Source organism: Podarcis tiliguerta (assembly GCF_965153285.1).
Source record: "Podarcis tiliguerta genome assembly, chromosome: 10".
NCBI lineage: Eukaryota > Metazoa > Chordata > Lepidosauria > Squamata > Lacertidae > Podarcis > Podarcis tiliguerta.
The window spans coordinates 16,933,785-16,951,283 of record NC_139543.1 but is presented as its reverse complement, the minus strand read 5'-3'; the positions used below and the strand labels follow the sequence as shown (position 1 = coordinate 16,951,283).

The 17,499-nt window shown below is 43.1% G+C and overlaps 1 protein-coding gene across 4 annotated transcripts in view; it reads right to left on the bottom strand.

The window, feature by feature from the left end:
- GRM8 (glutamate metabotropic receptor 8) overlaps positions 1-17,499 on the bottom strand; it is a 556,320-nt gene that overhangs the window by 169,621 nt on the left and 369,200 nt on the right. For all 4 annotated transcript variants that reach the window (XM_083399543.1, XM_083399541.1, XM_083399542.1 and 1 more), the window contains exon 7: positions 12,626-12,826. In XM_083399543.1, coding sequence (XP_083255669.1) covers positions 12,626-12,826 — 201 coding nt within the window. The remainder of the gene's footprint in view (positions 1-12,625; positions 12,827-17,499) is intronic.

The window sequence follows — 17,499 nt, the reverse complement described above, 5'->3', positions numbered from 1 at the left end:
ACCTACTCTCGCCATTGACCCTCTCCCTCTCGGTAAGCAATAATGACCCACCTGCTTGGAAGTTTGCATAGCATCTCCATGTTTAGCCTGGAGAAGAGGAGGTTAAGGGGTGATATGATAGCCATGTTCAAATATATAAAAGGATGTCACATAGAGGAGGGAGAAAGGTTGTTTTCTGCTGCTCCAGAGAAGCGGACACGGAGCAATGGATCCAAACTACAAGAAAGAAGATTCCACCTAAACATTAGGAAGAACCTCCTGACAGTAAGAGCTGTTCGACAGTGGAATTTGCTGCCAAGGAGTGTGGTGGAGTCTCCTTCTTTGGAGGTCTTTAAGCAGAGGCTTGACAACCATATGTCAGGAGTGCTCTGATGGTGTTTCCTGCTTGGCAGGGGGTTGGACTCGATGGCCCTTGTGGTCTCTTCCAACTCTATGATTCTATGATTCTATGATTCCATTTCACCAGGTGAACCGTTTCTGCTAACACATGAAAGATGCCATAGGTTGTATCTGCACCCATTTGTATTGGGCTTCATGCTAAGACAACTGCTATTGCTGCCCACCATAAATAGTTCCAGGGACTATATTTTGAGAGCCATCCCTTTCCTACTCGAGGCTAGCAAGTACAGTGGTACCTCAGGTTACATACGCTTCAAGTTACAGACTCCGCTAACCCAGAAATATTACCTCGGGTTAAGAACTTTGCTTCAGGATGAGAACAGAAATCGTGAGGCGGCAGCGCAGTGGCAGCAGGAGGCCCCATTAGCTAAAGTGGTACCTCAGGTTATGAACAGTTCCAGGTTAAGAATGGACCTCCGGAACAAAATAAGTTCTTAAACCGAGGTACCACTGTAGGGGAAAACAAACTTCATCAGAAAGTGTCATGGGTTGGGGATCAGTTTGTTGGTGTGGGGATAGAGGAAATGGTCCTGTGTAGCATAGATTGACTTTTTAAAGCGTTAGCCATAGCAGGTAGCTCCTGACTGGACTCACGGGGTAGCAAAATTTACTCTTAAACCACTTTGTCTGTGGTGTAGATATGCCTAGTGATTCATTATTTTCTATCTTCAGAAAACCTTTCCCCTGAAGGAACATAAAACAGATCATGATTTTTCAGTAAAAGGAACTATTGGTCACACAAGGTAATGATCTCTCTGAGTCTGAGCGAAAAGCTAATTCTGATGTATTTTTTTTTTTAAAGATATCCTCCACCTACTGGCAGCACACTTTAGCTGCTGATGTGTAAGGAAGGGTGAAACCATTTTTAAAAGGTGTGTGAATTTATGAGCTTGCATATGCCTAGCGCTGCTAAAATATCTGCCCTCAGCTACACGTTGACCTGATTTGAACGTTATTTTTGCAGTTGCAAAATCACTATCATGTGGTCTTAACACGTAGATTTTACATAGGGGAAGATTTCACTGGACTGCTTCTGTCACATGGCAAGAGCTGGTATTGATGAAGAGTTTGTAAGGGAAAAACAAATGCCAGCTCTCACCACGTGAAACCACATGCATTTATGACTATTTGTTGGCAGTGTTCAGATGAGGTGAATTAATGTTCACAACATTAGGTTTTAACCTTTAAAGCCCTATATGGCCTGGGACCCTCATACCTATGGGACCGCCTCTCCTGGTTTGTCCTATGGAGGACTTTACGGTCTTCAAATAAAAACATCTTGGAGATCCCGGGCCACAGGGAGGTTAGGCTGGCCTCAACCAGAGCCAGGGCTTTTTCGGCTGTGGCCCCAATCTGGTGGCCTGCTTGGCAGGGGGTTGGACTCGATGACCCTTGTGGTCTCTTCCAACTCTATGATTCTATGATTCTATGATTCTATGATTCTATGGTGGAACGCTCTGTCACAAGAGATTAGGGCCCTGCAGGACTTGACATATTTCAGCAGGGCCTGCAAGACGGAGCTGTTCCACCAGGCCTTTGGCCAAGGCACAGTCTGACCCTCTCTCTCCTTCTGTAATCCTCATAGAACTCTAGCCCAATGGTTGCCATTAATTTGATTCTGAATTGATTTTAGAATGTATTTCAATTAATTATGTAAACTGTGCTATTTTTACTGTTGTTAGCCGCTCTGAGCCTGCCATTGGCTGGGGAGGGCAGGATATAAATAAATTATTATTATTAGTAGTAGTAGTAGTAGTAATGTGACAAATAGGCTCAAAACACTACTTTCCAGTATTAAGCCTACTTCAGCTACTGAATTGTGTGCACATGCATGAGACAGAGAGAAAGAGGAAGGAAGGAAGGAAGGAAGGAAGGAAGGAAGGAAGGAAGGAAGGAAGGATCACAACCACACTCCCTGGTCCTCACTGCTATTCTTTCATTTGATCTTCTTTGCCACCTGTACAAGCTTTCTATAACACTTATATTACATGCATGTTCAGAAGGACACTAGTGCAAGTAGATAAATAGGCACCCCTGTGGTGGGAAGGTAAACAGCATTCCTGAGCGCTCTGGTACTTGTCACGGTCCTCTGTGCACCAGTAGCAGTTTACTCATGCTCGCCACATGACCCGGAAAACTGTCTGTGGACAAACATTGGCTCCCTTGGCCTGAAAAGCGCGGTGAGTGCTGCACCCCATAGACGCCTTTGACTGGACTTAACCGTTCAGGGGTCTTTTACCTATCAGGTGTAGAAATCACATGCATGAAAGGGCTATACAAAGGATGTCAGACAGCATGTGTGATCCCTTCTCACTCATGATATTTTCAGTGGTTGTCTGAATATCTTATTCCTTTCGCAAGCTATAGTTTTCGCCCTCTGCTTTCCACTAAAGAACCCAACAGACAGAAAACTGCATTATCTTCTGCAGGATGGTTTGCAATAACATCCATGAATCTTAAGATTTAGACCTGGAAACAATGTGTTTCTCCACCACACTGCTATTCTAATTAGAATGCCAAAGCTGAAATTTACTACACATGCTCATGTGCCACATTCCAATGAGGTGTGGAGCAGAGAAGGTGCTCCATGCTCCACAGCAGAGAATCCATCTGTGAATAAACAGAATTCTGCCTACGAAATGAAATGCTTCTACGGAAGGAAACACCCCTGCCATTTATCACATTGCTTTATCTCCTTTGAAACTTCACTCCAGTTTCCCAAACATTCAAGCTGCTCTTGTATAATTGTATAATTTATACAATTGGAAGGGACCCTTGCCCAGCCCCCTGCAATTCAGGAATCTCAGGAAAGGTAGCCATCCAGCCTCTACCTAAAAGCCTCCAAGTGAGGAGAGTCCATCCACCACATCTTGTGGGAGTCTGTTCCACTGTCAAACAGCTCTTCCTGTCAGAAGGTTCTTCCTGATGCTTAGTCCGAATCTCCCTTTTTGTAACTTGAAGCCATTGCTTTGGGTCCTAGCCTCTGGAGCAGGAGAAAGCAGGCTGGTTCCATCCTCCATGTGACAGCTCTTTAAATATTTGAAGATGACTATCATATCTCCTCTTAGCCTCCACTTATGGCTTATGTGTGTGGTACGGAAGCTGTACTACCCAGGACAGGATGGGGTTGCACAGGGTTGTTAAGGCAGCAGAGAGCATTGTTGGCTGCCCACTCTCCACCTTAGAGCAGATTTATGCCACGAGGTGCCATAGGAAGGCACTGGACATAGTAAAAGATCCATCACATCCTGGTCACTGTCTCTTCGAGCTCTTGCCATCGGGACGGAGATACAGGACGATGAAGACAAGAACGAGCCGTCTTAAGAACAGCTTCTTCTCCAGAGCGATCTCAGCCCTGAATGGGAAGCCCGGACTTTGAAAGTCATCTAATCTCCCTTGCTGTATTTTACTATATTGTTTAATTAGTGTTTTTATGGAGCAGCCAAGTAATTTCGTCGTCCCCGAAGGGGGCAATGACAATAAAGATATTATTATTATTATTATTATTATTATTATTACTTTACCAGGCTAAATATACCCAATTCCCTCAAATATTCCTCATAAGGCTCAGTTTCCAGACCCTTGATCACCATAGTTGCCCTCCTCTGCACACGTTGCAGCTTGTCAATATTCTTCTTAAATTGTGGTGCCCCAAACAGGACACAGTACTCCAGGTGTGGTCTGACTGCACAGAATACAGTGGTACCTCGGGTTGCAGACGCTTGAGGTTACCGATGCTTCAGGTTACAGACTCCGCTAACCCAGAAATAGTACTTCGGGTTAAGAACTTTGCTCCAGGATGAGAACAGAAATCGTGCTCCAGAGGCCCCATTAGCTAAAGTGGTACCTCAGGTTAAGAACAGTTTCAGGTTAAGAATGGATCTCCAGAATTAAGTTCTTAACCAGAGGTACCACTGTAGGAACAGGATATTATAGAGGTACTTTTCCTTCCTTCCTTCCTTTCTTCCTTCCTTCCTTCCTTCCTTCCTTCCTTCCTTCCTTCCTTATGGGCTTTTCTTTCTTTTAGTTAATAATGTAATTAAAAGCTTAATGCAACATAGAAATGCCCATTAATACTTTGCCTTAGGGTTGATTCATACAGCTGACTGCCTTCCACAACATTTGCATGCATCTAATAGGGCTTGTGAGTGGTCTGCTCATATGAGCCGCGAAATGCCGGAGGAAGGGATGTACACAAAGCCACAGCAGTGACTTTGTTGAGGAAGGGGGCGAAAACTTGGAAATCTCCAGTCAGAAGCACAGAATAAGCTCCCACCACCCTATTAAGCCCTATTGAATGTAAACAGTGAATAATGGAATGCATAAATTATACCAGATTTATTTGTAAAACTACTTGCAAACTACAATGTCATTAAAAATATCAAAGCAGTGTACAACACACACACACACAAAATAAGATCAAAGCACACAGATCAGCTAACTTCAATAGAAGGGGGGAGTTTTGCCTTAAATTTTATCTGCATGAGCCTGCTGGCACAGAAAACTTTTCAGCATTTATAATGATGATGATGATGATGATGATGATGATGAAGGTGCCTTTAAATCTCTGTAGGAAGAATATTCCACAACTACCTGCTGATATCAGATGAACATCACCTACTCTGGGGACAACCAAATACACTCCTACAGATTATCTCAGTGATCGAGCTAGGATGTTCAGTAAAAACCAGGATACTCCAAAGATGTTGAGCTCCCCCCCCCCAACCAAAACACCAAAAACTCATGATTTTTTTATTGATTTGTCTAAGATCCAACAAGGCCCCACCTTTTGGAAATTTCCCCCAGACATCAATTCCGCCTTTGGAATCATAGGAAAAACTAGTGTGAGTCTTTTCAAAATAGTGTCCTATACTGTGCCTATCTGCTCCCATCAGCACAGTAGCCACCATACTATCTGGACCAGGTCCAAAGGCAACTTCACAAAGAGTGCATTGTAGTAATCCAGCCTTGAACTCAGCAGTGGATGAACTACAGTGGTCAGACTAACCTTCTCCAAGAAAAACCACAGCTGGAGAACCAGACCAAGCTGGCCTAAAACTCTCCTGACAAGTCGAGCTTTTAGCGACACAGATGTACCCCCCAAGCTACTCTATGAACTTCTGATTTTTGCTTGCTAAATGTATAGGTAACAATTATTTTGTCGATAAACATACAAAACAAGATCTGGAAAGCCTAACAAATTTATCTGAGAAGGTTTTGCAAAACACAGAAGCTATCAGCCAGATTTTCTAAGGAGACCACTTGCAAGGAACAAGACACAGAGACCTGGAAAAGTAATCAATTTCTAATGTGGTGTGTTCTGCTTTTTCCTACATTTCCCAGACGATTCTTAATGGATACCTGCTAGGGCCTATGTCAACCTGGAATCATAGCTCCTGGTTTTGGAGTTCTTCCTTCAGCAAAAGGCAGCTAAGTATGTTTAGAAACCCAAAGAAGCAAGATGAAGGCAGGTCCAGGTCCTACATAGAAGGACACTTATTTCAGCAGGGGGGGAAACAGTTTTTCATACTTCAGGATCTCATAGGCCAATTATTGTGACCAGGTTTATTGACTGCTGGGCACCCATAGTTCTCCACTTCTAGCTATAGGAGCTCCCTCAGGCTGGTTATAAGGAGATCTAAATATTTTGCTTCCATGGCCAATTAAATGTAGTGATTTATTTCATCCAAGCCAAAACTATACAGAAGTTTGCATTGACTACAGTTTACGGAAACAAGCCAGGATCACATACCATGGTTTGAAGTTAATTACATTTTTTGAAAACAAGCCAACACTAGTCACAGTTCCTCAAGGTTCAGGCATAACAAATAAGTGTCGGGAGCTGAAAATGGAAGGGCAACAGCCTGATTTACATGCGGTTTCAAGCCCTGGACGGTTAAGTCCAGTCAAAGGTGACTATGGGGTTGCGGCGCTCATCTCACTTTTCAGGCCGAGGGAGCCGGTGTTTGTCCACAGACAGCTTTCTGGGTCATGTGGCCAGCATGACCAAACCGCTTCTGCTGCAACGGAAAACCATGACGGAAACCAGAGCACATGGAAATGCCGTTTACCTTCCTGCCGCAGCGGTGCCTATTTATCTACTTGCACTAGTGTGCTTTTGAAGTGCTAGGTTGGCAGAAGCTGGGACAGAGCAACAGGAGCTCACTCCATTGCACAGATTTGAACCGCCGACCTTCTTATCAGCATGCCCAAGGATCTCAGTGGTTTAGACCACAGTGCCACCTGCGTCCCTAAAACAGAGATAGGCTACTCTATTCTCCAAATGTTGCTGGATTAATAATAATAATAATAATAATAATAATAATAATAATAATAATAATAATTCATTTATACCCCGCACTCCCCGGCCAGAGCCGGGCTCAGGTGGCTAACACCAGTAAAATTACAATAAAAACATAATGGGGGGGGGGATTTAAAATACAGGTTAGAATGCAATTTAAAATGCAGCCTCATTTTAAAAGTAGCTCATAAATCAAAACTGTAAGGGGAGGGAAAGACCAGACTGAGTCCAAACCCAAGGCCAGGCGGAACAGCTCTGTCTTGCAGGCCCTGCAGAAAGATGTCAAGTCCCGCAGGGCCCTAGTCTCTTGTGACAGAGTATTCCACCAAGTCGGGGCCAGTACTGAAAAGGCCCTGGCCCTAGTTGAGACCAATTTAACCACCTTGCGACGTGGGACCTCCAAAGTGTTGTCATTTGTGGACCTTAAGGTCCTCTGATTACCAGGAGAGGTGGCCCCATAGGTACGTGGGTCCTAGGCCGCATTAACAGTTTCATCATCCCTGATAATTGTCCCTGCCGGCTGGCACTGATGGCAGTTGTGGTTTAACAACATCTGGCATGTGCCATGTTGGGTTCTCCTCCACTAAATCGCAGAATGGCCTAGGTTTTCACTCTAAAGTCCAGAAATCAGAGACTGGCATCTTAGCAATTGCTTGACACCGTCTTATTTGAAGAAAGCACATAAAACATAGGAATCCTTTATCTTGAAGATTACAGATTACAGACAAATAATTCTAGTACTACACTTTGCTCCAGAGGAGTAGCTTTAGCAATAGGCCGGCCAATCAATTCTATTGCCGCTTTGCTATTGCCCCAAGGAGGTATCTGTTCCGTACACATGGCCTGCTTATCCTTGGTAAGGAAAGCGGTTGACAGCTTAATCACTTTATAAAGCTGCCTTGGAGCAAAATATGTCTATATGAATGAATGTTTCAGTTTTGCCTGAATCCACAGAAGCCCAACACCTTAGACGAGAAATGCATGCTAAGGATCTCATAAAGTACAAGGCTTAGGGGGTGGTTATGCAATATGCTCCCCTCTGCTTGATCAGCAGGCAGAAGTGTTGCGTGACAGCTGCATTTCTTTCAGGAGGAAGACTACTCATGGGAAGTGCAGGGGGAAAGCTCTATTAACCCCGCTGATGCTGCTCTTAGAATGTACATTCAAGAATGGGAGAAAACCCGTAAAATACACAGCACAAGCTCACATCAGTGCCTAGGTACTCCCATGACTCCCCATGCAAAAACCTGTGAGGGCATCTTGAGATCAACTATCCTGTGAGATGGATAAGCTGGGAGATCACATATTCTGGGAAGTGAGCAAGTGTGTGTGTGTGTGTGTGTGTGTGTGTAAAATTTAGCTTTTAGTCCTGTTATGCTTGTAGATGTTATTTCATAGTTATCTTTTGCATTGTCACATTTCAGAAATCCGTACTGTGAAAGCTGCCTATGGGGCATGCTTTGCTTGAAAATTTGACAGATAAATATTTCAAACAAAGAAAAATCAAACAAACGTGGCCAACATACAAGACCCACTTTAACTTATCTAAAAGGTAAAGGTAAAGGACCCTGGTCAAAGGCGACTATGGGGTTACAGCACTCACCTCGCTTTCAGGCCGAGGGAGCTGGTGTTTGTCCACAGACAGCTTTCGAGGTCATATGGCCAGCATGACTAAACCGCTTCTGACACAATTGGTCACCGTGACGGAAACCAGAGCACATGGGAACACTGTCTACCTTCCCATTGAAGCAGTACCTACTTATCTGCTTGCACTGGTGTGCTTTCGAACTGCTAGGTTCACAGGAGCTGGGACAGAGCAACGGGAGCTCACCCCATCGTGGGGATTTGAACCTCTGACCTTCTGATCGGCAAGCCCAAGAGGCTAAGTGGTTTAGACCACAGAGCCACTCGCGTCTAACTTATCTACTGTACTTTGGGAGAGGTAAAGGCAGTGGCAAGAAACTGGTGCAAGAAGTGACTGGACCTGAAGGAATGGGTTTCCCAAACCCAAAACTGACTGTGACGGCAGTTTGAAAACTGCACCAAAATCCCTATTATTCCTTAGCTAAAATCCATTAACTTGAGCTCTGAGTCAATGTATAAACAAAAACCCACCTGTGCTTGAAGCTCTCTCCCTTATCAGTCCGTGGCAGCAATGAGTGACCTTGCCAAGTTCCAGTAGAGCAGGGATGATGTGTGTGTGCCTTATCTTATGTGCTGACCACAAAAGACGCACAGACCCAATCTGGGAACAGCGCCAGAGCGTGTTCCCGGAGATGATGACCTATTCTTCCCAGATAAGAGTAGGAAGAGGAAGATCCTTTTATGGTCAGAAGTACAGGAAGCAAGATCCTTTTATGGTTGAGAATACCAGAGCAGGAACATATGTGATGTCAACCTGCGTACATAGGCTGACGTGGTTGGGTTCCTAGGGAACGAGGGAGAGGGTGCCTGGAGGATATATATACTGCATGAAACTTCTCATTTCTTTGGACTTGCTGTGGACTTAATCACGCAAGTGCCTTCTGCTATCCGGAGAGCAGAATAAACTCTTTCTTGGCATCAACCTCGGTGTCATTCGACTTCCTTCCTCCTGTCCCGGAGCAACGCAGACCCAATTGGTGAACTCCAATAAGGCTACAGACCCAATGCAGAATTCTAGTCTGATAAACTTCTGACATAATGAATAGACTCATATAATGAGGTCACTCAGATAGAAGCTGGTTCATTCAACTTATTTCCAATGTGGTATGTGGGGGGATATCTATAATTCAGTGCCACCCTACCAACACTGATGAAGTTGCCTACCTTGATGGGTTGAGACCATGTGGCAATGAAGTCAGGGCCACACAGCTGCACCAGTAGGAGCACCGCTGCCAATCCAGTGCTCTCAAGCAGCCTCAAGCTTGACACTTCACACTTAGGTAAGCAGCAGTGAGGATGGTATCATGAGACGGCTCTGCAATTTTATCACACCACATACACCTAAACTAGATCTATGATCTTTTAGCAGCTCTGAGGATGCTGCTGCATGCAGCTTCTACATAGTGAGTGTAACATGTAGACCCTCCAAAATATTCAGAGGACTGCCTTTGAAGATTTGTGAAATTTTCATAATAATGATGTTCAGAGTCTACTGAGGTTGTATAAACATGCTGTCCAAAATCTGTGGAGAAGAGCTGGTAAGTCTTATGGAAATGGGAACCTCAGAAAATTTGCCTTCCTGCCGTTGTCCACCTCACCTGATTTCCCTTCCGGCCAGTGACAACAACCTTCCAAAACACAATTGTGGCAGGATTGTGTGCAATCAAAGAAAACAAGACCTTCCACAGCACATACCTGCTTCTTTCTAACAGAATCATACTGGGGTATGCTTATACTTGTCCTTATTTATAATTTTAGAAAACATGAAACACACAGGTTTATGAACCAAATGACCAGCAAATGTTATTTATATTCTATTTCCCCCCGCTCGCTACAAATCTAGGGCACCAGCAGCTAAATATATAACATCACAACAGCCTAGGTCGACATTTTACATCGTTCTACGGAGTTCCCATCGGTCACAAGTTTTATCATTCCAATAAAGCACTCTGAAATGTTATAGAAACCAAAGACTCTCAGTTTTCCACATGTGACTGGATCAGTCACTGAAACACCTCTACATGGAAAAACCAACTGATTCTGTTTTCAATATGCCTTGCTTTCTGTTGGACTGCTAGATGTCTCAGAACCAAACAAAATAGCATAAACTGCTAGATTATTATTGAGAAAATGACAAATAATCACTCTATACCCTCATCCCGTGACAAGTACTGGTGTTACCCCCATTAAGATTGCACTGAGTGAAATGATTTTCCATGTTCAAACTGTAAGTTAGGGAAACACAGCTAAACAAAATCCAATGTCATATCAATTATATCGGTTCACTGTGCTACAGAGAGTATGATCGCTCTGCTGCCATGAAAGTGTCACAGAATATTACATGGATGAAGCCGTTGGGGGAATAAAATTTTCCTTACAACACAAGCACAAGTAAACAGGAGACATTAAAGCAAGCCATCGTATGATTGATTATTCAAAGATCAGACATTATCCCTTAAAAACAGAGGGTGGATGCTTCTCCAGTTATTAAACTTTTGCATTTGTCCCTTCATGCACTAAGGCTATATCTACAACAATTTTTCAAAGTTCACGGGTTAAACAAGAAACCAACTTTAAACAGTGACTATCCAAGCAAAGGGTCTTGATTTCAAAATAATAAAGGAGATAGCTATTATGGTCCCTTCCTTGTGAAGTTGAGCATCGTTCCCAAGGAAGATATTCCAAAGCATTGGGAAAGAATATGTTAGTAAGAGGGAGACAGATTACTTTTTCTAACACATGAGGTCTCAAAGCCTGAGCTTTTGTTTGCTTCACACTCACAGCTTTTCAACCCTGTTTTGTTTATCACTTGAAGCCTGGGGTTCCTCATATGGAAATTCCCAAAGAAAGAAAGAAACAGAAGGAGCGTTTATTAGGAGAGGAGACATTGCCTAGCACAGCAAACATGCCTATCAACCCATCTATGCCTTTATTTATTTATTTCCCCTTTCTGGTGCATTACCTGAAGCAAAAGCAGTTTCCACTTGGAAGCTAAATTGAAAATGACCTTGTGCTTTTTTCTTTTTTCTTTTTTTTTTCTTTTTTACAAAAAGAGAAGGCGGCTGGCAGCTGAGGTCACTGGAGTATAGTGTGATCGACAGTGCAAGTCTTCCTATAGTTTGCAGGCATGTCTGGCAAAAGGAATTATACTGTAAAGAACCTTCTGTCATTTGCTTTGAAAGCAACATTAAAAAAAAAAAATCTAATCTAGCACAACTCTGGTTTTGCAGGAGGGAATGGGGGCTTTTAGGAAATGTCTTTCACCCTCCTGTTCTTTTCCTCAAACTAATACACATTAAGCAATACTAACCATCTTTTCCTAACAGGTAGCTCCCAGCTGCAAAATATTGTTTATCCACATAAAGGTAAAGGGACCCCTGAGCATTAGGTCCAGTTGTGGCCGACTCTGGGGTTGCGGCGCTCATCTCGTTTTGTTGGCCGAGGGAGCTGGCGTACAGCTTCCGGGTCATGTGGCCAGCATGACTAAGCCGCTTCTGGCAAACCAGAGCAGCGCACGGAAACGCCAGAAGCGGTACCTATTTATCTACTTGCACTTTGAAGTGCTTTCGAACTGCTAGGTTGGCAGGAACTGGGACCGAACAACGGGAGCTCACCCCATAGTGGGGATTCGAACCGCCGACCTTCTGATCAGCAAGTCCTAGGCTCTGTGGTTTAACCCACAGCGCCACCCACGTCCCTGTTTTTCCACATACCTCGATTTTATTTTATTTGAGGGGGGGGGCTAAACACACAACCAAAACCAAAAGAAAAACCTGATACTCATCAAGATGTGGCCAAATTGCTGAGGTCAAACACAATGGCATTTTAAAAAGAAAAGTGATTTTTCCATTAGCCATCTTTAAAAGATGAAGCCAGTTTCAAATGCTGTTCTACTGCAGGGAAATCATTAAGCTAATTTAATGGCAATTAAAGAGAGAGAAAGAGAGTTTGCTATCGTTCTTTTCCTTAATGAGCATGCTAACTATCACAGGCATAGGAGGTTAGCCAATAAGCAGGAGCTGCTTCTAGAACAGTCATTTTCCACTCCACTGTTGTGATTGACAGGGACTTATTTTTAACTTCTATCTTTCACAGGCAAAGCTTAGGTGGGGAAAAAAAATAAAATCAACGTTTCAAAGTAGGTGGGAAAACATACTGTGTGTGTGTGTGTTTTAAGGGAAAGAGTGACTTCTGTGTTTGAAAGTGTCCTATATAGAGATGAAAACACATCTTGTCACTTCTGAAGTATATTTAGAGAAGTTAAAAATAGTGCAAACGTACCATTGAAGTTCACCGCCCGGATGTAACTAAGCAGCTCTTTGCCATCGACGGTGCTCATGCGTGGACACAGGCCAATATATCCAGGACAAATATCTTTATGCATGTTGTGGAGTGCATACGCCATAGAGTACACAGCATCAATGACAAACTGGACCTTTCCTTCTTGCTCGTAGGAAGAGTCCCTTGCAATTCGTTCTAATCCTGCAGGGGAGGAAGGAAGCAAACAAACCAGATGATTAATGTGCTTTATTCTATAGCTTCTGGAAAGTTACTTACATGCACCTAAAAAAATGTGTGTATACCGTATATATTCAATTCACTTGTTTATTTAATTCACGTTCCCGAGCACAATTCAAAGTGTTGGTGCTGACCTTTAAAGCCCTAAACGGCCTAGGCCCAGAATACCTGAAGGAGCATCTCCACCCCTAAAGTACAGCCCAGACACTGAGGTCCAGCTCCAAGGCCTTCTGGTGGTTCTCTCCCTGTGAGAAGTGAGGTTATAGGGAACCAGGCAGAGGGCCTTCTCAGTAGTGGCACCCGTGCTGTGGAACGCCCTCCCATCAAATGTCAAGGAAATAAACAACTACAGTGGTACCTCGGGTTAAGTATATAATTCGTTCCGGAGGTCCGTTCTTAACCTGAAACTGTTCTTACCTTGAAGCACCACTTTAGCTAATGGGGCCTCCTGCTGCACCGCCGGAGCACGATTTCTGTTCTCACCCTGAAGCAAAGTTCTTAACCTGAAGCACTATTTCTGGGTTAGCGCAGTCTGTAACCTGAAGCGTATGTAACCCGAGGTACCACTGTATCTGACTTTTAGAAAACATCTGAAGGCAGCTCTGTTTAGGAAAGTTTTTAATGTTTGACATTTTATTGTGCTTTTATTATTCTGTTGGTAGCTGCCCAGATAGGTGAGGTATAAATAATAAATTATCATCAGCATCATTTTTTATTTGTATGCTGCCTTTCCACAATTAAAACAATGCTTGGCGGCTTACAATATGAAAAGATTTACATAATCACAAGCATAGCAAAATAGTCAAAAATAAACAAAACACATCAAAAACTACATGACCAAACTGAACAATTTCCACAGAAAAATAAAGATACAAAAAGGTAATATCAGTAATATCAGTTAATATCAGTAACAACAGCAAAAACTCCCAACAAAACTTCCCTCAAAGGACCCCAGTCCTTGCTGGGCAGCAGCCGCCGCAGCCATCCTTATGAGGCCTGTCAGGTCCCGCCCTGGGCCAGGTAAAGAGTGGCAGGACCAGGGTCCTCAGGCACTCATTATTATTTTTATTATTATTAAGAATATTTATACAAGAAGCTCTCAAAAGATCTGGACAATGTAGCCACATTCAAAAACATTTGCGGAAATAACATGGGTTTGCCTCATTTTTGGACTTCCCTCCTATTGTCAGACAAGCACGACCACAGAGATTTCTGGAACTAGCGGACCTTGTTTGGTCTATGGTACAGCCAAGTCTTCCATAGATGGCAGTTGCTAAGCAACAGCCTCTCACAAAGGACCTCTGCATCAAGAGAGTGGGGCAGATCACCTGGATCCAGCTCACACCATGATGGAAGCAGGTTTGGGGGACTTTTTTGGGTTTTTTTGACAAACTTGATTGCAAAATTTGAAGCTATTGCCAAACGTAAGTTTTTGTCTTCTAAGACTAGAGACACACTGCCAGCCAAAACAAGGCCTATTTTTTTTTACCCACAAAAATAAACTACACAAAACAGAAATATGACCCTCTCCAGTTATTGTACACTGAGCCACCCTTATAAACTCATTCTGGGATGGTAAATAATGAGAACATTTCAAGAAAGAGTGCCTAGCTACATAGACTGTCTCCAAAGCCTCTGTTTTCAGCTTAGTGACTCTCACTGAACAGCTGGCTAAAGTTATTTATAGGATATTTTTACAGCATTCTGTCAGTCTGTTTTAAATGAAATGGAGAGAATACCTTTATTCCCCCCCCCTACATCTATTGTCTGATAAACATAACATGCTGGAAGGAAACTGTATTTCGTGCCAAGAGGTGCCACCATCTTTCACTGTGTTTAAGGCTGCCTTATGCTTCACTATTTTTAAACAGCAGCAGCAAAAGCATGGCAGACAGAAAACCGAGGTCAACGCATAACTATTTCAGGTTTTAGGGAGAATGTGAAGTTGCCAACATTCAGATTCAGCTGTCTTGGCACAGCATAAATTTTGTTTTTTGTTATTGTTATTGTTTGTTTTTTGTTACTGAGAAACCCTTGCATTATTATTTTTTAAGCAAACCCATTAGATACTGACAAATATTTTGGGTTGCATTCAATTAAATCTTTTCAGAGTTGACTCACTAAAAGTTAACCACATACATTGTGGTCTTCTTGTGAACTGCCCTGACACCTCCGGGTATAGGGCGGTGTATAAGTTGAATTAATAATAATAATAATAATAATAATAATAATAATAATAATAATAATAAATGTTCACTTCAATAGTTCTACTCTGAGTAGAAGCCAACTGCCCAAGGAAAAAGCCAACACATCACATATTACTTAGCACAATAAGTCACAATATATCTAATTCTTAAATCACTTATATTCTGGGTGTTGTTGTTTTTTCATCCCAGTGCACTATTAAATGGATTGCATACAAAATCTGTCTTTAATTTATTTTGCTTCATATGTGCAAACATTTAGTAAATTTGCTCATTTTAGGTGTTATCCATAATCTGCCTAATCACAGCTATTCAAAAGGAAGTTCCCCCCTTTTCAGCCACTACGAAAAATCCACTTTCACAAAATCCACTCTTATTTTAAGTGCACAGATGTAGCTCCTTCATTCCTCTTGCTGGTCACAGCCCATTTACTTTTCAGCCATGGGCTTGCTGCTAATGAGATAAGAAAAACTGACACCAGATGATCTCCAGGTAAATGCATACTAATCATGCCATAACAAATCTGTTATTGTTATCCATTATTATCAGAATTAGTAAGAGAATAAATGTGGGCTCTCTTGTCTTCAAAGATGGAGTCCTGTTGAAAGTTCTTTCTGTTTCAACAATGAAATCAATGGAAGAGTCACTTCCGGGTTTGCAGCGTTCGGGAACCAAAACATTCAGGAACTAAGCTGTTTGAACTAAGCTGTTCAAAAACCAAGGTACAACTGAAAATGGACTGTATTCGGATTCTTTTCATGAGAAATTAGACAGCAGTGAGAAACAGCTACACTGGTACCTTGGTTCTCAAACGTCTTGGTTCTCAAATGCTTTGGTTCTCAAACGCCAAAAACCTGGAAGTAAGTGTTCCGGTTTTCGAACATTTTTCGGAAGCTGAATGTCCAATGTGGCTGCTGACTATTGTTTCTGAGGCGCCTGCACCAATCAGAAGCTGTGCCTTGGTTTTCAAACATTTTGGAAGTCAAACGGACTTCCAGAACAGATTACGTTGGGCGCTTTTTTTCTTGCTATTTATTTTGCGTTTCTGTTTTTGAGGCTTTTTCAGTTAATTTGTTTTTGTGACTTTTTGGAACTCAGTTCAGCTACTGATTGATTGTTTGACTGTGTGACTGCAGAAATGGATAAAAGCCCCCCATCCAAACAATGGCTAACATCAGTGCAGGTAAGGGGGGGGAATTAATTTTATTTTTTATCATCTACAATACTGTCTTATTTATTTTATAGTACAGTACATTGATTATTGCTTTCATTTTATGGATAAATGGCCTCGTTAGACAATTCATGTTAAATTGCTGTTTTAGGGGTTGCTTTTAAAAGTCTGGAACAGATTTATCGGTGATGCACTACTTTCTATGGGAAAGCGCACCTTGGTTTTGGAACGCTTTGTTTTTGGAATGGACTTCTGGAATGTATTAAGTTTGAGAAAGCCTCTCCTCCTTACAGAGAGGAGGAGTTGTGAGCAGGAGCCGTTTCCCGTGTTGGCAGGGGGCGTTTCAGCCCCCTGCCCAGCTGCCCTGGCTGCCGCGCCACGCCCCCAGGTAGCCAACCAACCAGGTGGAGGCCTGGGGGCGGGGTTTTGCCGCTCAAACGTGGCTGCGGCAGCACTTCCCTTTCATTCCGCTGCTGGTTTTGGTCGGATCACCCACCCATCCTCCCTTTAGTTCACTGCTTGGTTCTTGACATTGCTATGGACCTGTCGTTGGTCGCCTTGGTTGTCCAAGGGGCCTGGTAGGAATTTTTATCCAACTGGCAAATTGGCACCGGCCACTTGGTTTTTTCGCCTACCTCGTAGCAAATCGTCACAACTTTTAGGTATTGGCGATTAGGCACTGGAATATGTTTGTGTATTGGAGGGCAGGGTGTGGCCATCACCTACCCTTCCACTTTATGGGTAAAGGAATCCGGCGGTCGTGGATCCTGTTCGACGCCCTTGCTGGTGGCTAGGGCTATGGCACGACCCCTGGTGACATCAGGGGGAGCTTTCAGTTGTATTTGCATCAACAGGTTCCTCCCACTGGTGGTTAACCCTTGTTAGACTCACCCCTCCCTGAGGGGGTGGAGTCACACTCTGTTGTTTTATGCTGTGCCTATGCCAATACCTCTCACACGCTGTAATCAATAAAGTTGTGGCCTTTTTTAGCCCATTAACCTTATATACTGTGTCCATGTGTCTTTCTTATCCCCAAGCGGGTGGCGGGTCCTTGAATCATAACCAAGGTTCCACTGTAATTGATTGATCGTATTTATTCTCCACCTTTTACTCCAAGGAACTCGAAGTGGAATATCTGGTGTCCCCCCCCCCTAATTTAATCCCCACAGCAATCCTGAGAGGCAGTGACAGATAGCTTTATGGACAAGTGGGAATTTTGACCTTGATTTCCCAAGTCCTAGTCCAACACTCTAACCATTACA